At 43.8% G+C, this 22729-nt stretch overlaps 1 protein-coding gene across 5 annotated transcripts; it reads left to right on the top strand.

Moving 5' to 3' along the window:
• Window positions 1-1026: 1026 nt before the first annotated feature.
• NXPE3 (neurexophilin and PC-esterase domain family member 3) lies at window positions 1027-22436 on the top strand. Of its 5 annotated transcripts, none has more exons than XM_055702005.1 (8): window positions 1027-1126; window positions 1929-1980; window positions 3942-4154; window positions 7514-8383; window positions 11086-11846; window positions 14745-14818; window positions 18088-18294; window positions 19204-22436. In XM_055702005.1, exons 4-8 carry the CDS (start codon window positions 8372-8374, stop codon window positions 19752-19754), a joined length of 1605 nt encoding a protein of 534 aa, XP_055557980.1. In that variant the 5' UTR covers window positions 1027-1126; window positions 1929-1980; window positions 3942-4154; window positions 7514-8371; the 3' UTR covers window positions 19755-22436. The 5 variants fall into 5 exon arrangements, with proteins under 5 accessions (XP_055557980.1, XP_055557979.1, XP_055557978.1 ...); XM_055702004.1 differs by lacking the exon at window positions 7514-8383 and adding an exon at window positions 5881-6038; XM_055702003.1 differs by lacking the exon at window positions 7514-8383.
• The last annotated feature ends 293 nt before the right edge of the window (window positions 22437-22729 follow it).

Raw genomic sequence — 22729 nt, 5'->3', positions numbered from 1 at the left:
TATGTGAACATTTGTGCCTGGAGACAGGAAAACTGGATCTGTCCTGTTTTGTGGTCTGGAAGAAACTCAAGACAAGACCGAGTCTGCGCAAAGAGTGAAGGTGAAAAGTTCAGAGTGAGGGAGACTACTAAGCCTTCACCCTCAACGACTCCCATGACAATGCACAAGTGCAAATGGAAGGAAACTAATGGTAATGACTTCTTGGTAGACTAGTTATCCTAACCCAATCTGTTCTCGGGCATCTATCGACTATGTATGAATGTATACTTTAAATCAGATGTGCACAAAGAAGTTGGGGCAGCAGGTGCTTTTGGAATTATCCACCCTGATGCCTGCCGGTGAATTAAACATACCTGCCTTGTAACCTATCCTGAGTTAGAGAGTTTAATTCCACACGTCAGCTGCTCGGGAAGCAGCTTCTTACAGCTTCAGGGGGCCCGGGCAGGAGCCCGGCGGTGCCACCCGGGCTACAAGCCGGGCTCCGCACCAGCCTCCCCGTTTCCTCGGCCCCCCCGCCCTGGCTGGCAGGTCACCCGCATTCCTCCCCGCTCCTGTCGCTGCCCAGCGCCGCCCTCGGCCGGGGGCCGCTGCCTGCAGCTGCCGAGTGCGGTGCGCCGGGCCGGGGGAGCGGGGCCCGCAGCCAGCGGGGAGCGCCCACCGCGCCGCCGCCAGGGCCGCCCAGGCCGCCATCGGCCGCCCCCGCGGGGCTCGGCCCTGCCCCGGGAGGGAGCCGTCCCCGTGGTAACGCGGCCCCCCGGGGAGGGAGCGCGTGCGGCGGGCCTGCGCGGCAGCGGGCTGGCGCAGGCGGTGGGCCGGCGGGGGCGCTGGCAGCGCGGCCCCGGCAAGGCAGCGGCCCGGCTCGGCACATGGCGGCTGCGGCTCCGCCGGCCCCGGGCCCTGCCCTGCGGCACCGCCTCGCCCCGTCGGGCGCCGCCCTCGCCGCGCAGCCGGCCGGCCCTGCGGCAGCGGCCTGCGCTCGCCTGCCGGGCCGGGGCGGGGGGGTCCGGGCGCGGCGGCGGGGCGGGCCCGGGAGGCGGGGCGCGGGCGGCGGGGCCGGCAGTCACCCGGCGAGCCCCTGGGGGCCGGCCCCGGGGAGCGGCTGCGGCGGGGGACGCGGCCGGCTGAGGTGAGGGGCCCCGGTGGGGGGCCGGCAGGCGGGGGTCCCGCTCAGGCTCCCGCCGGCCGCACGCCCGGGCTGCCGGGTCGGGGCCGGGGTTTGGGTCGGGGCCGGGGCCGGGCCGGGGCGGCCGCGCCGCGGTGGGGCCCGCTCCCGCAGCGGGGCTGGGTGCGGGCGGCTCCGGCAGCAGCCCCGGCCCCGACCCTGGGCTCGGGCGGCCCCAGGGGGCGCTGCCAGCGGCCGCCCTGCCAGCGCTGGGGGGATAATGACAATAAAAGATAAAATTATAAAAAAGAAAAAAAATAGATAAAAATAAAAAATGAATAAAACAAAACAAAAATTATGAAAAATAGTAATAAACCTTCACAAAAATTTAAACGTTAAAAAGAATGAAACAAAAAATAATAAAAGTAATACAATTTAAAACATTAAAAATAATTTTAAAAGTAATTAAAAACAAAATACTGGGCGTGAGAGCTTGCAGACTGTTTATGAAGATGCCACCGGGTTGAATTTTATTTCTAACCTTGGGCAAAGTGAGCCGGGCAGTAAGGAGGACTGATGCTGAGGGGGGTAATGCTTAGTGATAAGGTGCAGAGAATTCAAAGGCAGAGGACTGGAGTTAAAAAAACTTTAAATATTTTTTTAACAAATCCGTGGATCACTGTAGAAACAAGATTAATTTTAGTATGGAGTCTTAACTGACAGGTTATTTTGTGTCACTGTAAGCAATCCACCAAAATACCAGATGTTACTAAAAATTGTGTCTGTGTGTATATATTTATGGGGATTTTCCTGTATTGCTTTCAAGGTTACCCTTGGCCTTTTGCATGGATGGCTTCAGGGGTTGCTCCAAGAATAAGGTGAGAATCCAGGGGGCTTTTTTGGCATAATTGTGTGCTGCCATTATATAAAACATGAACCGGATCGGTTATTCAGGGATGGCAAACCTGGAAGTGCCTTGAGGCCTTTAGCAGAAAACTCCAGTCCTGCACACAGAATGCTTCAGAACTCGGTACAGACAGAAACCCTGGAGGGGTTGAGCAGCAGTAAGTGGGGGTCGCCCCCACAACCGCCTTTGGTGCAGGGAATCACCTTTATCGATTTTCAGTGTCCTGTGCTCTGCAGTGACTGGAAGAGAATTCTCAGCAACAAAACTGAAAATCCCCCTTTTCTCTGATGTGTTTGTTTCTGTTCCTCAAGTGGTCATGTATGGCCTTAAATCGGTGTTTTAATGTATTTAGGTGTATGCGTTACCAGTTAGTGTTTAAAATCCGAGTTGATGTTTTATACAAAGTTAATACTTTGCATTAGTGCAGAGCTGTTCCAGCAAAGCTGCCTTCTTGTTGCATTTTGTCAGTTTGATGCTTTTGCTTTAATGGTCATCTTGCTCTTTCAGTGCTTGCTCATCAGTCAGAAATACAACCTCTGTAATTCTCAGCAAAGCATTTGGATTTATAATCCCTATAATCCTTGTGAAGCGATTTCATGTGCGGTCTGCTTTGAGACTGTCCTAGTTATACCAGTAATACATTTCAGTTTTCTAGTCTATGTTCATTTAATGAATGATTTAATTAGCTAATTTAGATATTTAATGTATCATTATGTTTCATTTAAATTTATGCAGCTCTCTTTATGTAGTCTTAATAAATAGTGTAACTTCTCAGTTATACTATTTATAGAAAGTTACACAGAATTTATCTAATCGTTTGATTATGTTGCTGCGCTTGGTAAATGGTAATATGAGTAACGCTGCTTTGAGAATATTGGGTTTGAAGAGATTGGTGTCTTTTGCCTGTCTCTCCTTGCCATCTGCTGCCTGTTTCCAAGTTTAGAGCTTCTCCTGCAGGAACAGGTACTCTTCTCGCTTGTGAAATGACTGTCTCAAAATTGTCAAAATTCCCTCTAGAGAAGAAGGAAGATGCCAGAGTCAAACTGAACAAGCATTAAAGCTGTGAGAACTGTTTGTCAACGGCTGCCAAGTCTACGATTTTATAATGGGTCAGCTATCAAGCAGCCTCAAAAACTGTATCTCATGAAAGTTAAATTTTATTGAAAACATGACTATTATTACATCTTATTTTTTTAAAAAAAAACATCACCAAACCCAAACCCCAACACCTTGCATTCTTCCCAGAAGTTTGTTTTTTACCATTAGAGCTGCATAGAAGAACAGGATGTAAAAGGAATGTTTTAGGGTTTTTTGTTTTAATCAAAAAGCCAACAGGGAGGATGTAGTCTAATGTTACAGAAAAATTCTGCAGTTCAATTTTAGTGCTTTCAGCTGTTAGATATCACCTGTTTAACTGATAGGTTTTACTGGTTTTTTTCCCCTCTGTCCAGCAGAGAACGGGAGAAAATATCTTGTATCTTACTTTGGGCCTTAGTCTTCTGTAACAACTTATTGGAATCTCTAATCAGGTAAACAGGGAGATGTCTAAACCCACAAGTTTCTGCTAGAAGTCTTGGGCTCATGATTGCTGGATGGTGACAGTGTGGCCTAATGGAGAAACAGGGTGGGTGGGTGGGTTTTTTGATTGCCAGAAAGAAATCTTACTCTTATTTTGATTATTTTTTGTTTGTTTGTTTCAAATACAGGTGAGACTGGTTCTGTGATTAGGGTTTTGCCTTGAAATACCCTAGAGAATTAAGTGACATAATAGTACTGTTCAGATTAATGCCACAAAAATCAGTTTTAACAGTTCTATTGTACCCGTTGTTGCTGCGCAAAGTTCTGCCGTTTATGTACTTTCAATGTTGAACTTAACTTCGCTTCTAATAACCTTCTGGGGACTTAATATAATTTTTGCAAATGCATCTGCAGTAATGAAGTGGAAGTCAATTGAATCCTCTTGCGCACTACTGAGACGAAATGACATTCACGTTTGTGGTGATTGGAAGTCATGGCAGCATCTAACATGGGAGGGAAGGACACGGACGGACAATGTGGCGTGACTCGTGCAGACTGCAGATCTTCTGCCTGCTTATGGCAGTGCTGGCTGTCGTGGTGCTGGTCCATAACTTTTTTCAGTTAGAGGTAAGTGGAGCCTGTTTCTTCTCCAGCAGGACTTGAGCAGCGTTATTCCTCTTTGAGTGTAAGGTTAGAGTTGGGACTGGCAGCATTTAGCTACAACTTGAAATTGCAGAAAGTTCAGACTGGAAGGGATATCTGGAGGTATTTAATCCAACACCCTCCTCAATGGGCTAACTGCAAAGTTAGCTTGGATTTTGCAGGGTATTGCTGAGCTGCGTTTTGATGGTCTTCGAGGGCGGTCAGATTTCACAGCCTGACTGGGCAGCCTGTTGCTGTGCTGCATCCCTCTCGTAGGGAAGAACATTTCTCTCATGTGCAGGTGGAAGTTACCTCTTGTCCTTTTAATACATACTTCTGACTCTAGTTGCTCTGTAACTCCCCTTTAGGTAGCAAAAGGACTGCAGTTAGATCCCCTCATGGTCTTCTCCAGTCTTTTGTTTTTTTTTAAAAAAGGGCAGATTCCCTTAGCGTCTCCATTCTGTCATGTAATCCGGCCCCCTAATCATCTTGGGGGCTCTTAGCTGGACTCTCCAGTATGATATTCTGGTATGGGCAAAAACCAGACACAGTGTTCTAGGTATGCCTTCACCAAGGTCAAGCTGAGGGGAATTACCACTGTGCTCGAACCATAACTGTGGTTATGCTCTTGTTAATTCCTTGCCACAACGCTATGCTGCTGACACATGGGCAGTTTGCTGTCCACTGGCATCCGTAGGTCTGTTTCTGCAAAGCGGTTAGCTGGCTAGCTGGCATCCAGCCTGTACTGATGCAACTTCTCTTTCCTTTTTCTTTCTGCTGTGTCTGACTTGCATATTTATTTCTTCATTTTCCATATTATGCTACTGCAGAGGTACTTTCAAACTGCCTTAGTCAGTAACGCCAGTGTAAAGTCAAGGCAGCTAAAACCACTAAAACCAGCGAGGATGGGCTGCAGGGAGCTTTGGAGGCTGACCCTGCCCACTGGCTGCCTGCCTGGTCAGGCTGTCCGGTGCGGCATTTGGTGGGTGAGCATAATAATGCTTAGCCTAATACCTCATTAAATTATAGCGATCTTTTATCTATGTTAACCAATCAGTAATTGTTTTATGCTTTTAAGTTGTATGTGTCCTGTTTGCAGAGACTTTTTTTGGGTTGTTTTTTTTTCCCCCTCCTGGCTAGTGACGCCCAAATGAAATGACCCACATTTACAAATCCTCTCTCACCCCCAAAAAGATCTAGTTGAATTGGAGGAGATTCAGGTAAGGGTTAGGAAGATGTTTGAAAGGTCTGAAGTCACAAGTGACTCGGGATCAATAACTAAAGAATCAGTGTTTGTTACCTATTTCAGTACTAGTGGAGACATTAAATGAATTCAGCATCTGCATTTTAAAGGGAGCAGGGGTGGCTTTTTATAGACTGCAGCAAAGCTGCAGAGGTCCTTGCAGTAAGACTGTGTAGCTGCATTCAAAAGTCTGGATGAATTCGTAGAAGAAAAACCCATTGGGGTACTAAATCTTAAATATGTCAACCCTGGTGTTTAAGAAGTCTTTAAGCCATAAAGTGCTAGAAACTGGATTAAGTTTTCAGGAGGAAATATCACAACATGTTTGGCGTGTATTCTTTTCCTGCGTACCTGCTGTTGAAAGCGACTGGAAATCAAAATACTGTGTTTGATGGACGTTTGGTTTGAGTTAGCATGACCACTTTTGTATAACATAGAAGGCAGCTTTTCTTTTGTTGTCTCTTTCAGGGATTTTTTTGGTCTTAGAGAAAAGGGCTCTGGCAGAGCTTCAAGTGTGAAGTGAAAAGTGCAGCATGGGTGGTTGCTCTGTGCTGCTGCTTGCCACTATTCCTGAGAAGTATCTGTGTGGCTTTGTTGATGTTTACCTATCTGATATTCCAAAGGCAGTTAAGTATTGTGTTGCTGGTAAATCTTTATGCTGTAATATGCAACTTTAACCCTTTTGTGGTCTTCTCTGAATGGAACTGCTCTGGTACTGGTCTCTGTCTTTGTCATAGCTTCCCTGGCAGTCTAATATAGGTATCTGTGCTGATTCTTTTCAGTCAGAGATCAAAGCCAGAAAGTCTTAGAGAGCTTTCATGGAACATCTGTAACCAAATCTGTTCAGGCTCTGGAAGGAGGGCTTATCGTTGGTGACTGTTTAAATAAATGCATTAGACATGCTTCTGATCCCCAGATCATCTAATCTAGCTGGTTAAAGCTAAAAAGCTCAGGCAGTTATCAGCTAGTCCCTAGCTAGCTTTCCAGCTCTTTCCCATTAGGATTTTACTTTTTTGTAGTTTAGAACTGTTTAGGTTGGAAAAGGTCATAACCTTTAAAAGTCCAACCCAGTGCTGCCAAGACCACCACTAAACCGTGTTCTTGAATACCACATCTACACATCTTCTAAATACTCCCAGGGTGGTGACTTGGCCACATCCCTGGGCACCCTTTCAGTGAAGACATTTTTCCTAATATCAGTCTAAACCTCCCCTGGTGCAATTTGAGGCTATTTCCTCTTGTCCTATGGCTTGTTACTTGGGGAAGGGGCTGACTCTCCCCTCGATACCACCTCCTGTCAGGTGGCTGTAGGGAGCAATAAGGTCCCCCCTGAGCCCCTTTCTCTCCAGGCTGAACACCCCTGGCTCCCTCAACTGCTCCTCAGGAGACTTGTCCTCCAGCTCCTTCCCCAGCCCCGCTGCCCATCTCCGGACATGCTCCAGCATCTCCATGTCTTTCTTGTGGTGAGGGGCTCAAAACTGAGCCCAGGATTTGAGGTGCAGCCTCACCAGTCGTGTTGCAGGCTTCCCTTTTGAATTCTTAAGCTATTAATGATACCCTCTCAACAGCCCTACCCATGTCATAATTTTACTTTTCTTACCTTGTTTTTGAAAATAAATAATCAAACTGTCCACAAAATATTTGATAGCCTGCTAATTGTTTAATTTAGCTTTTGGTATGGAGTAACTCCTCCCTTGAGGTCCACAGCTGACCATTACATTATAGTACCAGAAAAAAAGGTTTTTTTATTTTCTTATATATATATTCTTTTTTTTTTTTTGTGCAAACACAGCCAGATGGATCAAATGTTCAATAGTTTTCCACAAAGTATCAGGTTGTTGCTGAGGAACAACATCATGCCTTTAGGATATGGGAGAGTTTGTATGTTTGTACCAATTGCCTTTAGAGCAACAGAACCACTTTGGGTTTGGTTGTGAGAATTCTTCTATTTAAAAGCACTTGGAAATGATGGTGTATGGGGAGAGGGGAAGTTTCTTGCAAGGACGAAGGGATGGTATGTGGAATCAAACAGCTGGAACTGAAGAAAAGAACTATGTAACAAAGTGGCTTTTTTTTCTTTATTCTTGCTGCTAAATTGCAGGTGCCTACAAAAGATAACTGCATCATCTTCTTTGGGCTATTGCTGGAACATTTGTCTGTCAGGTGATGGCTTTTTAGGTTTGCCTTTGACGTTTAGAGTAACTTAGCACCCACACGGTGCCATGAGACTGTAAAGACAGTGAACTGATCTCATGCCTTAGGCAACAAATAGGGATAAAGTACCTAGAGTGTAAATTTACTGAAAATAAGATGGCTGACATTAGAGTAATCAGTGTTTGTTCAGGTTCAAATATTGTCTGCAGCATAAATTGAGACTCTGTTGGGCAAACAGGAAATTTTTTCTCCCCCATGCCTGCCTCCTGGGAATCTCCTCTGATGTTTCCTGTACGGATGCAGGTTTACAGCAATTGTTCCGAATGTACTAGGCCAAGCTAAGAGCTACAGCTGGTGGAAGATACTGGGCTTTGAGGTGGAGTTCCACCTTTTCAGCAGCAATTGAAATACCCAACAAACCCAACAAACAAAACCTCTTGGGAACTGCAACTCAAAATCAAGACACCTTGAGTGGTATATATATGGAAATAAGCAAAGCAGGACAAGTATTATTCAATGTGGAGACTGTATTAAAAATGAAAAGAGTCTGTGTCATAAAGGAAGAGGACTCTTGAGAAATGTTCTTTATCTGCCCTATTTAAATTCTATTTTGTTTTGATTACTAACTAGAGTAGAGAGCCTGAAGTTCTGCATGGGCTCGGTATGACTTCTTCACGTACAGGACCCAGAGAGATTTGGAAATGCCAGTGAGAGACGGGGGTAGGAAACGGCGAGGGGACAGACTAAGGTATCAGTCTGCCTCAGGGCAAACCCGGAATGTCCGCAGGGGTAGGAGAACTGGAGCATGCGTTTGGAGGTGAGCCTGGGGAAGCACTTAAGAAAAGAAGATGGTTTGGAAAGCTTTCCTATTCTGGTAAAAGATCTTTGGTATATTAGACTCTGATGCTTTCCCTGCCTTAACTAGGAAAAGGAATCTCTGTAATATTTTCTCCTGTAAGTAGCCTATGTGCTGTAGTTTACTTTTACACATAAACTTATAATTCTGCAATAATACATGGTCCTGTTTGGGCTTGGGAGAGGACTGTAAAGATGAACAAGGATGTTAGAGAAAGAATGGTCCTTCAGGATGTTGAAGAAGCTCTGGTTTTACCTTCATAGAGATTTCCCCCCACCCCCCAGCCTTGAAGATTGGCCAAGGGGATATCTGTGGTATGGTTAGTTCTGCTTGATGGGTCATAATCTGGAGATGCTGGAGCTGAAGTGACAGTGCTCATCCGGGACCTCAGCTGCAGTGAAGAGCTTTGGCCTTGCGCTTTGCTAAAAAGGCTGTGTGGGTGGACTGTTTTAGAGAGATCTGCTCTGGTTTCTGAATATGAGTTTGTGGGCTGGTGTTCTCTGCACGTTTTCCCACTGGAAGACATAGGTATGCCCTTGGAGAGACTGCAGGAAGGCTAGCTAGGCCATGAATGACATCTGCACCTCTGACAGAAAGGCTGGATTAAAAATCCAGAAGAAATGTAGAGAAGGTTAAAAACAGTGATAGGTCTGGTTTCAAGGCCTTCTTAGATAGCCATCTCTCTTCTTCATTTGAAAGGTTGGGTTTTTTTTTCCTGTGCCACCCACACCGACCTAAAGTACAGACCACTGAAGAACCAGTGAAAATAAATAAACTTTCTCTTGAGAGCTTACCCTGAACACAAGAATTAATCAAGTACACGTATTCTTCATGATCAGCCCTTCTTAGGAAAATGCTTAAATATTTTTGCTGACTGAGAGATGGTCACCAGCTTGTTGGGTGCATCAAAATATACAGCTAACTTTAAAAAGTACTTCCGTGCACTATTTTCTGTGTTATGTATATGCATAAGCAAGTGAAATGAAGAAGTTGTGAAGGTATCCAAAAATAGAAACTTGGCTTAATTCAAGGATGCATGTAGGCAAGATTTAAAGAAGTGTGCCTGAGATTCATTCTCAGCTTTGCCTGAACTTTACTGGATTAATAAAAGTGATATGCTGTGGTACATTTGTGTTTTTGCTTGCTGTGTCGGAAAATAGAAATAATTATGAATTATCTCAGATGGCCTTCAGGGAAAATCTGTTAAACCCCGGTTGGATATGTAAAACAGAAGCAAACCTTCTATTGTGGTAATAACATTTTGTCTATCTGTGGATACACGGCAATTCACATTTTATAGTTATAATGTAACAATTTGCAATTTCAGGTTTTACAGTTAACATGGATCTAAAACAGAGAAGATACTATGTATCCATCCTACATCCTAGTGTGCTTATTATCCTCTCACCCTTGGCTGATCAAAACCAACTTCTTACGTAACGGGCTTCAAAATCCCATGCATTTCTATTGCTTGCTAGGTTTACCTTTCTTCTAAAAAAATACATTGAATTTCTGTGAAATGATTTTAATATACTGGCAAAATCAAATGAAATGTTCTGGGGTGGGGGGAAACTACTTTAGTAGGTATATGTACTCTAGGTGGTATTTTAATGGATTAAGAAAGGTTTATAGCCATAAATTAGGCTTTAATGTAAGCACTGGGTATTTTATGACATTGCTGAGCAGTTAATTATGGGGAAAGTAAATGGAAAACACGAGGATATTGGTAAGTACAATGATCTTTTAAAAAATTGCAGATGTGTAGTATTGACTTTATAGCAACCTTTCAGATCTAAACTAGCATATTCGCTGATGCCATGTGAATGGTACATTATATAATTTTAGTCTTTGCTTGAAAAATGAGTTTGCTTCACTATGAAGTAAAAGTATGGATAAGTTCTCTACATGACCTGATAATTAAGTACTCATTGCTGAATTTTTGCATATTTGAGCTGTAAGTTTGGATTTGCTGATTAGAAATCCAACAGGTAGCTCTGGCATCTTAGATTGCTGCATTTTTAAATTTCCCTAGTGCAAACCTGGAAAATTGTGTGATGTCATGAAGAAGATGGTATCTCTGCGGTTGCCTACCAGTTCATTAATCCATTGCCCCTGAAGCATTCCTTTTTATTCCATTTATTCCAATCTGTGCTTTACAGGGAAACGCAGACTTCTCTTGAAGGCGTGTGCGAGGGGTGCATCAGCTTCATCTGCAGTGTAACATCTCAGAGAAACCCTATTTCCTTGCATTATGTTGGGTAGCCATTAGACCTCATTGTGCTCAAAGGCTAAAATGTTACTACAGTAAAAAAATTAAACATGATTATTACTTAATCATACAACCTTTTGTAATTCTTTTCACTTTGCTGGTATTCACAGAATACACTGGTAGCCAGAATGCTGCCATGGGAAATATTGGACCTGATTTCTGTAAAAGCCTCTTTGCCAGAGCAGAGTAACCACAGGTTGCGTGCCTGTTGCTGTAGAAAGACTGTGGTCAGAGTAATAGATTTGTGTCTTCTAGTGAAGCTGCTTCATTTGGTCAGCTTCAAAGCTCTGTAAAAAGCAAAGCCCAATTCTTGGGATCATTTCCTGACAAAGCTTCTGTTATTCACAGCGTTTCATGTAATGGCACAATTTCAGGTAATCTTTTTCCTCCTCAGCACCTGGATGATGACACAGTTTCAGGGTCAAATTGGATAACGGAAAACAATGTCCAGCGTTCTCTGTCACAGACAACCAAAACTACCAGGAAGCCTTACTGTGGCTATAAGCAGCAGACTTTGTCCAAAAGAGACCAGGCGGAACAGGAATCGTTGCTTGCTGCAATACAGTGGCCCAAACCCCCTGACGGCAAAATTGCCTTTGTACAGAGCACTGATCCCACACATAGCGACTTTGTGATTGTGAAACCCAGTGGGTTCTTCAAGGTGGGTGATCAGTTAGAGGTACTCGTTCGCATGAAGGATTTCCAAGGAAAACCCAAGCAGTATGGCGGAGACTACTTACAGGCACGAATTCACTCTCCTCTGCTGAAAGCTGGAGCAACAGGAAGGATTGTAGATTGCCAGAACGGCATCTACAAAGTCTTCTTTACCTTACTTTGGCCAGGAGAGGTCAAAGTTTCCGTGTCACTTGTCCATCCGAGTGAAGCAATCCAAGTCCTCCTGCGTTTACGAGAAGAAAGGCCAGACAGGGTCTACTTCAAAAGCTCATTCAAGTCTGGGAGGTATTCGGAAACCACAGAGTGCAATGTTTGCTTGCCTGGAGATCTCCCGGTCTGTAACTTCACAGATCTCTACACGGGTGAGCCGTGGTTCTGCTATAAGCCTCGCAAACTGCCCTGTGCCAGCCGAATCAGCCATGCCAAGGGTGGATATCAGAAAGGTCTTCTGACACAAGAGGAAAGCCTCTTTTTCCAAAGGTATGTTGTTAAATCTATATGTACTCAGTGAAATAATTTTTTTTTTTTTTTCTTTAAAGACAAATGTTAGGTTATGGGTGGAATATGATGGATTGCCTTAGAGGAGGTGTGCATCTGCAGGAGCAGGTGTTTGATGTCAGTTGTTGAATAGTCTCTTCCCCTCTGTTCAGCCATGCAGGAGGCCAGGACTCTTAAACTGAAGAAACTTGGAGTGTAGTTCTCTCTCTCTGTGCTTTGAATTCAATACTGGTGCGCCTGCTAAAAGTCACAAGAGCATGCTGTCTAAATCTGGTGGTGGTTTGGGGGTCTGTTTCCTCATTTTCTGTTTCCACACCTATGTTTGCAATACCAATAATGATGCTTTGAGATGTATTTTTGGCCAAATCTGAACTACATAAAAAAGCTCCAGGCTTTAGGTCTATTTTTGCACAAAATATCAATTCCTTTTATCCTCAGTAAAAGTCATCATACATGTGATGCAATGCCTTCCTTGTTGCTCAGTATGACTTTCAGATCTTAGGAATAATTTTAAGTCCTTAATTAAGAAGAAAACACATGGTAGAGCAAACTGCTGAGCAATACCTTTGCAAGTGGAAATGATCCCTACATGTTTGTATGAAATGTAAAAGCAGATTAGTTTCACAGTTGTCTTTTTCTTCTGCATTCAGCATTTTAAAAGAAAACAACAAACTTCTCTTAGTGCGTGGATAGATGGAAAGAACTGCTTCTGTATGTACGTACCCTCAGCTGAAATCAGACAAAGTTAGCTGCTGCGCAGTGTCAGAATTGTAGTTGTAGGCTACTGCCTTGTTCAAAAAAGAGGTTGAAGGAAAGTGTTTCTGCAGTATGTCCACTGAAGGCTTAAATTAGGAAAGATTTTAGAGCAGCAGCTCCAAATAGTTTAATTAGGAAAGTATGTGTGCATGTTTGTAACTGAAGAGCAGAAATCAAAAGTAAATACCAGTGGAGTTGGGGTTTGGCTACTCCTTACCAAGTTTGTAAGTGGGTCTTTAGATTTTTTGTGCCTCGGGCAGTTCACCTGTAAAACGTGGCTGAGGCTGATTGGTGATGTTTCCAAAAAGGAGTGGGAAATTTTATTGTGTTTTGTTTTCTTCTTTTTTTTTTTCACTCAGCTCTGAGATCCTCAACTGAAATGGCTCATAGATATTCCAAGTAATTTATTTCTTAAATGATGAAAAACATTAGACAGATTCTCTTTAAAACAGCAATGAGGGACAGAATGAGAGTCTAGTATTAAACCTCTACACCTGGGACAGCTGTGCAGGAGTGGTAGCGGCCAACACAAAATGATCAGGATTCACCGACATCCACAAACGAGTACTTCTGAGCTCTCACGGTGTTTAGGGGGATAAGCTTTGTTCCTGTATTCAGGACATCGCTGTCCGACTGAAGGACCTTATTGCTGGGGAGCTGTGACGTGGGCTGGCCCTTGGCCGGTGCCGCTGTCTCCCCAGAGGCAGGGCATGCGGCGCTGGCCTCGCCTAGAGCTGGAGCTGCTGGTGGTGATGCCGGGCTGCCGGGGCTGGCCTTGCCTGGAGCTGGAGCTGCTGTGGATGGCCTCGCCTAAAGCTGGAGCTGCCGGTGGTGATGCCTGGCTGCTGCCAGTTCCGCCGTGTGCTGCCAGGCAGGCTGTGGGACTGTTGTGGCTGAAGGCCGTGGCTGCCTCCACAGAGGTGTGTACTGAGACAGGCTGTTTTGCTGATTGACTGGATACCAAGCAGAAATGAATTCCAAGTCAAATACATGAATAAATGCAGTTTATTATATTACGCTGTAATAGAGGAAAAGTAGCATGCAGTATGATAAAAGGAAACAGCACTAGTTATTATGCACAATATGATAAAAGAGCAGTAGGAGCAAAGCATCGAATCATTACTGCAACGCGTTACAGAGACTAAGGAAAGGAGACATCACCAATTAGCACCTTCACATCACGCAGGCCCACCCTTCGGCTGGGACCACTGTTGCAGGCAGTGCCAGGAGTCTCTCGGGAACTGGGAGAATTCCTGTGCGGTGCGTCTGCCCATAGGGGAGGCTTCTGGCCCACCTTGATACTCAGTGAAAAACAAAAATAGTTTACACTATTGTAAACAAATATAGTTTACACTTGTTTATATTATAAACAAATATAGTTTACACTATTACCTAGCGTATGTAAACTTCCGTGTTTCAGCTAAGTGCAGGCATGCACAGTCCCGTGCCTCGCAGGGTTCGCACACGCCGGGGCTGCTGGCCGGACGCCTGCGCGCGGTGCCCTTACCACTGTGACACAGTGACACAGCTGCGTGCAGTGTTGCTGTCTGGATGGCCCTGCTTGTAGCCAGCTTGTTCAGGGGGCTCAGGACAAACACCACCTGCTCATTAAAGTTGAGCAACCTGAGCTCATTGTCCAAGTTAAGCGGTCCCTAATTAAAGACGAAGACTTTCTCATAAGCAGTAATCGATTTAATACGTTTCCACCACACAAGCACCGACAGAGCGCTGGCAGGGCCGGGAGCAGCATGCCCTTTTGGTGCTCTGTCTCCTGGCGGCGGTATGTGCTCCACAAGCCGGGTGCTTCCCATCTCTGTGGGAGACCCCCAAGCTCCCTGCAGAGCTCTGAGAGCTTGGCAGCTCTGCCTGGCTCCGGGCCAGCTGAACTGGGTGCCGGGTCTGTGTCCCGGTGTGGGCAGAGTTTGGATTCTGATGCGGAATAGTAATAGTGGTCCTGAGGAAACTAACACAATGAATTCAGCTATGGGAACTAAAGTAAAAAGTTCTTAGGGCAAGTCCTATGTACTTATTTGAAGTGGATTAAGAAAAAAGGGGATTAATATTGCCTTCAAAGTTCACAGTGAATTTTACAAATAAAATTATTATTATTATTTTTTGTTCAAGCGATGTGAATATCAAAAAGCCAATACTGTCCAGTGGACCTGATTCAGTGATTGTAAAGCCCAAGGTATTTACAGGTAAAGTGAACTTTTTAAGATTCTTGTTTTTAATTCATCATTAAAGTCATAAAAGAACAACAGGCATGAGGTAATAATTGATTTGTTTGTTTTTGTAGCATGGAATAGAAATTAACTTTTAAATTTATATTGAGAAGATGAAGGTTTTTTGGGTGTTAGCTGTAGTATAAGTTCACTACTAAGAGCAAGATTGTCTAAAATTACATATATAAGTGAGATTTTTTGGCAAAAAATAGTTACAAAAAGAGTTTGTTCTCTTGCCAAAAGTGTCAGTGTCTTTTTTTTCCCCCAGCATTTACTCAGAGATGTAAAACATCTTACAGTAACTGCTCGCCAAAACCTCAAGTTCATGGAGTAAAACCAGCTATGGCCTTTCTTAATTTCTTTCTTTGTGGAAGAATTTTGTCTAACAGATTTTGATAATTTCATTTAAGTATTGCTATCATTTGTGTTACCACAGGATGTCAGCACCTGCAGTTGTGGACCAGAAGAACAGAGTTGTTCTGTACCCTGTCTAAAAACCACAACAAAGAGACAGTCCGTACTAATTGAACATAGAGGTTTTATCTTGTTTGTCATATCCACATGCATGCTTTTTATGCCTCTGAAAAGCCTGCATAAAATGTGATACATAGAGAAATACTTCTTAATTGAAAGCATTTCAGATGTGGTTTTCTGTAAGATGTTGGAGACTTTAACGTGTAGAGTTCCTGACCTGAGCAGTAACGTCTTAGCAGAACGCAGCCTACAGCATTTCTTGTGCTTAGATTTGCTGTTCACTGAAAAAAAGTGAGTGCTGCTATTAGGCCAGCAGCACTTGCCCCCTTTCTTTCTCTAGATCACTTAGATGACAGGTTTTTTGTTGCTTGTTTTATCTTATGTATTTCCTTGCAGAAACTGCTGCAAATTTGAAATTTAATTATATAACCCTTCCTTCAGGAGTTATGGATGATCAAAACCTGCTTGCATTTCCTGAGGATTAATGCTGGGTTGATAGGAACAGCACAGTATTCCTCAGGGAAATTCCTGCTAAGCAGAACTGTCTCTGAATAAATGAACTTAATACATTGGTATAATGTTCATGGAGGTATGGATTTGTTAGGAGTGATGGCACACTTAAATTTATTTTCTGCTGTTGCTGTCTTTGCACATACCTTTTTTTGGGGGGGGTAAATGTAGATCAAGCTGATTTTTAAAACTATTTTTCTCAAATACAAGCTTCTACTTCTGTTCTTGGTTTGTAACTATTCAGATTGGAGCTTTCACTGTCTTCTACTAAATCCAAAAGTAATGGCTTTGTGAATTCTGGAGCAAAACTGGTATGGTACTATATGCAGGTTTGAAATGCTGGTGTTGGGTTTAGTGGGAGGCACCAAAAAGTTGTTCTAGTACCATTTTCTTATATATATGTGTAGCCTAAAAAACAATTTAAAAGGTAAAAATAGGTAAAAAGGAAATGTTTTTACATCAAAACTTAAGAAACAAACGAACTGAAGTTGTGAATTCACAATATGAATTAGTCTTTAACTACATGGCCATACAGAGGGTTTTTTCCTTTTCTTTGTAAGATTCCTGTTTCATGTATATTGGATGGGTCAACATTACTAGTTGTTTTTTTTTTAGGGTTTTTTTTTCCTTCATTGCCCCTGTTGCCTGATTTAAACAGTCATCCAAAGATAAAATTTTCTGATGGCTTTTCCTGTCATACTCACAGTTTTACAGTCTTTGTGTCATACAAACATAATAGTGGTTTGCTTTTTACAGTGCCCCTGTGAGGTCTAGGGAGGTTAAGATCTACTAATGCAAGACACGGAGAATATTGTATAAGTAACAGTGAGGCCAAAAATGCCTGTTAGGAATGGGAGTTCAAAGATGCTCATAGTTTCTTTTTTGGAGTGTTTAGAGTTTGGTTACACCTGTGTTGTCCAGGATGCTTCTGGGCCCTGGAATTCTGCTGCCTGTGCTTCTGCGTAGCCAGGCTGGTCCCTGGCACGGTTTTGGCCATGGCACTGTGTGCTTTCCCAAAGAGCTGCAAGCTGGGACAGGGCAGGGACTGTTCTTGACAGGCAGTCTGCCTGCAAGAGTGGTTAAACAGCTGGATGTGTCTGTGCCCAGCTGGTGTTTGTGCCGGGGAGCAGCTTTGTGCTTGCTCAGGTTGGGTGTTTGAATGCCCGCGTGGTGAAGGGGGAACTGCTAACCACCCACGGAACTGCCACGTACTGGTTACTGGTGTTGCGCTGGATACTAAGAGAAATACGTCTGTGTTTGACTGACATAACCACGAGGTTGCAGCTTCTCTTCCTGTAATTTCCAGCCCTTGCCCGCAAGGTGTCAGGCAGTTTTTGCAAGCAAAATAAGCATCCTACAGAGCAGAGCTTCCCTGGGGTAGTCTGATGGCCCTTCAAGGGGCTGCCTACCCCAGCCAGTAAAAGGGGAGGGGGCTAGGGAGCAGAGAGAAAGTGTGAGGCCCATGGCGTTAGACTCCCATAATTCATACATTCAAAGGGGACGTATAAAACTCTCAGCCACAGCTTTAGTTCTGGCATTTCCTAGCTCTGGAGTCCTCATGATTCCGACTTCACGCTTCCAGCCCATGTAGCTGGAGCAGGCATGTTGGGGTGTGTGTGCTAATCCATAGATGGATTTCTTTTTTTTTTTTTTTTTATTATTATTTTTTGGAGTGGTGTCAGGTTGTGACCTTGCAGTCGGTGGTGTCCTGCCAGGCTGCAGCGGTGGGGTGATGCTGTGGGGCTGTGCCCAAGTGGCACAGGGGCTCTGCTGGTGGGAGGCTGGGCGCTGGGGGGGGGGGGCAGCGCACTTTGGCAGGGCAGGCGCAGGGGCTGGCTAGGCTGGGGATCCTGGTGTCCCTCCCAGCTGGGGGGAGAAGGGGCTCTGCTGAGCTTTCTGCCTGTGCTTCTCTCTACCTTTTGCAAGCATCCACAATTTAGCGCTTCTGTCTAAGTATGGAAGATATCAGATACTTACTGTGTTTTACTTTATCGTCAGAGATAACATTTAATTTAAACCAGGTTGAACTATAGCTGTTCAGCCAGCTCTGTCAGTAGTTGCAGGTTTCTGCTGCAGAAATAGGGGGTGCAATACTTGGGCTGACAGAAGTGTGATGCGTGGAGCTTTTGAATCTATGCATTACATCATACTCTTTCGCTTTAAACTAGGGATGATGTTCATACATCACTGGCTATATGTCCACAGAGGTCATGGAGGCTGGTTTTGTTGTATGTTAATTTCAAAGAATTTTTCTCTTCCAGATTCAAGCAGTATGGACAGAGCTGAAGATCCCACGGTTTCCCCTTCTGGTTATTACCATGAAGACCAGTGGAGGTCCAGAATACACTGGATCCATCATTTTAACAAGTCAGATGATATAACCAAATGCTTACAAGGAAAAGTAATCCACTTGTTTGGAGACTCCACAATAAGGCAGTGGTTTGAATATCTGACAGCATTTGTCCCAGGTTATTTATTTATTTTTTAAATTTGATCTTGTCCTTAAAGACTTTAGCAAAGCTTTAGGTCTCACATCTTGGACACAGAACTGATGTTACTGAATGGCAGTGACAAAACAAAGGAAGAGGCAAGACAAAGCATCATTGGAAGTGCTGGCAGAAAGGCAGTTAGTCAAATGTTTGAGCAGACACTGGGAAGACGTGGGCCTTGGAAACGGGGCCACGAGGTATCTGCAGGGTTGTCCTTGTGAAACGTTTCACCAGTGAGGACCGCTGCTGTGGCTGTGAGTTAAGGTGGCCACCCTGGGAAGCAAAGTCACATCAGGTGCCCATGTAAGGCCTTGCAGCATCCCAGTCACATGAATGACTTGGGAATCAATTAGCAAATGACTTCTGTTACTGTTGGTTGGGTTTGGGCCCTTTCTTCTATTAACTTAAATAACAGAATTTCAGTAGCCAATTAGATACTCCTCCTGCACCCCTTCCCCCTAAAGCAGTTAATGTGTTGGAACACAGACTTTGAGACTCCTTAATGAGGAGTTGGAGTCATCTTTGAATTTAACAAAGTCCTAAAGCTGCCAGAAGGATTCTCAAAAGGGCAATCAGAACGAAGACTGAAAGAGTGTGTTTGGAATATTTCTTTTTTTATGAGAGAGAAGAAAATAGTTTGGGAAACTTGGAAAAGGCGTTGACAGCCTTGTGAAGTTGAAGTGTGCTGTTTTGCAGATTTCGGCACCTATAACCTCTGCTCTGAAATACTGCATGTATGGCGCTCATCTTCTGTTTAATTTTAGAGTTCTTAGCATTATGTTCAGATTTCCTTATCTGCTGCTACTTTTGCATTGTGGTCTTAGTGTCGTGTTGACAATTTTAATCTCTTACGCCGTCTTTCACTAATGCTTGCTCTTGGTTTTTCAGATCTGGTGGAATTTAACTTGGGGAGTCCAAAGAACGTGGGTCCTTTCATGTCTGTGGACCTGAAGCACAATATTCTACTGAAGTTCCGCTGTCATGGGCCACCCATTCGCTTTTCAACGGTCTTTAGCAGTGAGCTGCGCTACATTGCCAATGAACTGAATGGCATAGTGGGTGGGCGAAACACGGTGATAGCCATAACGATATGGTCCCACTTCAGCACTTTCCCTGTGGAAGTGTATATCCGGCGGCTGAGGAACATTCGGAGATCAATTATTCAGCTGCTGGATCGCAGCCCCAAGACTTTAATCATCATCAGAACTGCTAACGTTCAGGAGCTGGGGCCAGAAGTGAGCCTCTTTAACAGTGACTGGTATTCCTTTCAGCTTGATTCTGTCATGAGGAAAATGTTCTCAGGAATTCCTGTGCACTTTGTGGATGCTTGGGAGATGTCTCTGGCTCATTACTTGCCACATAACTTGCACCCAAAAGAAGTCATTGTTAAGAATCAAATAGATGCATTTTTATCTTATGTGTGCCCTCTGCAAACTTAGCACAAATGGGTATCCCGACGTCATCTTTCGCTATAGCTGAGGTAAAGTTGCTCTTTGTCAGAGCTGTCAAATGATGCTGGGTGGTGGAGAAGGACTCTGGTTATTGTACTTGCCTGCATTGTAAGTGGGGTGGCCTTAACTCTGCGTGGCTGTGAAGGGTGGCAAAGAGGAGCTGACTGTTCAGGCCGTACGTATCGTCCTGCAAGGTTGACTCCTTTCAACCTTAGTGTTCATACCTGAGATTATTAGACAGCACCTTATATTAAATAGGCAGGATTCAATAAGAAATCATGCAGGTTATTAGCTTTACTAGTTGGCTGCACTGTATGCTTAACTTAATCCATATGACACTGATGCTGTTGCCAGGTTCTGGCTGCTTAGAAATGTGTGGGAAACCTGGGAAAGATTTTTGGGAGCAGTCTTTCTTTCAGTGCTCCAGAGTTTGAGAGACATCCCCTCCAGTCGTATGTCAGAGAAGTACAGTGTCTGTTTTTGTTTCAAAGTCCTAATGAGAAACATGAAGGAAGTGCACCAGAATCATTAATATCAGTCAAGGAAGCACAATTAAGATACCTGTAGTATTAAGTCATCATCAATTTGCTGAAATGCAATAGAGCACCCTAGTTAGGCACCCTTGGTGTTTACAGATGGCTGCTAAATAATAGTATTTTAGTTTGGTTTCCTCTACTACTGAATCTCTTCTGAGCTTTGATAACACAGTCTACTACTTGATTTACCTGTAATGGAGAAATGTGTATATTGTGACCTTAGTGAAGACACTGTCTCAGGCAGTGCCTGCAAGTTCAGGTTGCAGGCTCGCCTGCTTGAAGCATTTACTAATGAAAGTGTTTCCCTTCCCTGTAAGATAAAGCTATTCCGTTATGCTCCTGCAAAGCTGGACTTCTGGTATATACTGCTGTACATCATTCATACGTATGGAGAAGCCAAGTGACCTCAATGGGCTTGACGATGTTTGGCAACGGGTAACAGTGACTGGTACGCGGTAGTGTCAAGGCCATGCAACGATCCCCCTTCCGTGTTTGGCAGTTTCGTCATTTATTTGTGAGCTTTGCTGCTGCCAATACAAAAGGTCAAAAAAATCATTCCCCAAAGCCACGCACGCTCAGGGCTGCCCTCAGTACCGATGGTATTTGCGGCTGTGCTGGTGTGGGAGCTGCTGGATCTTGGGCCTCTTGGCATGGCATCTTCTGCTGCTAACTTGATTGAGCCCATCTATAGTTTTAAGTAGTAGTGCTTTGGAAACAAGCTTTGGCTAAACTCAGCCCCCAAATTAAACAGCAGAGAAGCGTTCCATGTTGCCTTATTTCTGGTCCCACTCAGGCCAAAGGTTTCTTTACCAGGGGCTTTACAGAGAAATATGTGCAAACAGTAGTGGAGCGCTTCTGGAGCTGCTCATCATGCTTAAGGGGAATGCTGAAGTTGAGTCTTTGTGAGCAAACAGAGAGGATTGACAAGGCAGGCTGGTAGGCTGCACAGTGGAATAATTGAAATGCCTTCGTCTTAGAAACGTTTTACTCTGCCAGGTTTGCTGCTACGTTAGGAGGATTTTGCTCTTAACTGCTGGAGGCCCCAGAGAGCTAATACTGCCAGTTACAGGAATGGTTTTCTTTTTTTTTGGTGATTTTTTAAATTATTATTTTAAACTGAGAACTGTTTTAAAAACAAATGTAAATGCTTTTAGTATGTAAAAGCTGTCAGTAGCATCAATCTATAAACTTACCAATTCTGAAATGTTTAAAAAGGATGGGAGGAGTGGCATACACTGAAATGGCATTCTTTCTCAGCTTTTCAAGTTGGAATTAAGGCGGTCCAGATTGCCAATTCCTATGGACAGCTGCATCGTGTGGTGTCTGCCTGTACATTAGCTTTAGGTAACTATTTCTTACTTTAATGTGTTAATGGGAATTTATTCTCTGCTAAAAAGAGACCACACCAATTCAGCTCTGGGAAGGTAAGCCACCACAATGCAAAGTGACCTTTCATCTTTTCCTGGTGTGTTTTTTAAAATACATAGAGTATAAGGCTTTCATCCTGAATAACAAATCTATCCAAATAATGTTAATGAAAATAAGACTTCAGACTTTTACTTTGAAGGAAACCACTTAATTTGTGGCCTAACCATTTGGTTTTCCTCACTAAGCCATACCCTGTGTGGAAGCACCGTGGGGGCATGGTTCCCTGCATGCTGTGGTGCCCTTTGGCAGCAGCCTTGCATCGTGCTTAGCTTACCAGGGCGGCGAGAGGAGCGTGGGGTTCTGAACGTTTTGGCAATTCAGGGAAAGAGAATGGGACTGTTGCTAGCAAAGCACTCTCATCTTCTGGTAGAGCCTCTCCCATTCAGATTAATTACTGTATTCGTTATTTTATATTAATTTTTTAATAACAGATTGACTATCTTTTAGGTAATGAACTTGAGGGAAATTGCTGGCTGATTTGGAATGAGGATCAGTATTTCATTTCTTTGGCTCTGGGAGGAGAAAGGGAGAAACTGAGGATTTGCTCATGTTCTAAGGTGAAGACTGGGGACACTATGCTTTTGTATGTCATTCAGTTGAACCATAAATGAGTTTTCATTTCTGTTCTCATCTTGTTACCAGTTGCACCAGTTGTGTATGTATTGTATATGGAAACATAGAAGCAATAAAGTATTTTTTAAATCAGTTTCTTTAAACGTTTAAGCATCTGAATGGGTTTTAATAGGTACTTAGGTTAAGAGGTTGGTTATTTTTCAAGTTACTTAATATGAAACAGGGCTGGAAAGGAATTACTTAGTTGTCAGTTAAATATCTGCCTTTACACGTAAAAAGTGATTTCACCATTTTTTGAAGCCCTGTCTTCCTTTTCTTTCCATTTTCTTCACTTGAAGGGAAGAAATTGTATTACTTTTTGTATTTTGATTCTTGGCCTGAGCCTTCTGATTATTAACTTTTCAATACAGAGATTTCTTTTTCCTT

This window comes from Falco cherrug, chromosome 2 (assembly GCF_023634085.1).
Source record: "Falco cherrug isolate bFalChe1 chromosome 2, bFalChe1.pri, whole genome shotgun sequence".
NCBI classification, from domain to species: domain Eukaryota; kingdom Metazoa; phylum Chordata; class Aves; order Falconiformes; family Falconidae; genus Falco; species Falco cherrug.
The sequence above is the reverse complement of the archived record's forward strand: the minus strand, read 5'-3'. Positions and strand labels throughout refer to the sequence as shown.

Coding starts and splice junctions, on each gene's coding strand:
- NXPE3 (XM_055702003.1), top strand. CDS start 4,062: ATGTGGCGTGACTCGTGCAGACTGCAGATCTTCTGCCTGCTTATGGCA. Junction 4,155..11,085: donor ATAACTTTTTTCAGTTAGAG/GTAAGTGGAGCC, acceptor TTTCCTCCTCAG/CACCTGGATGATGACACAGT. Junction 11,847..14,744: donor GAAAGCCTCTTTTTCCAAAG/GTATGTTGTTAA, acceptor TTTTTGTTCAAG/CGATGTGAATATCAAAAAGC.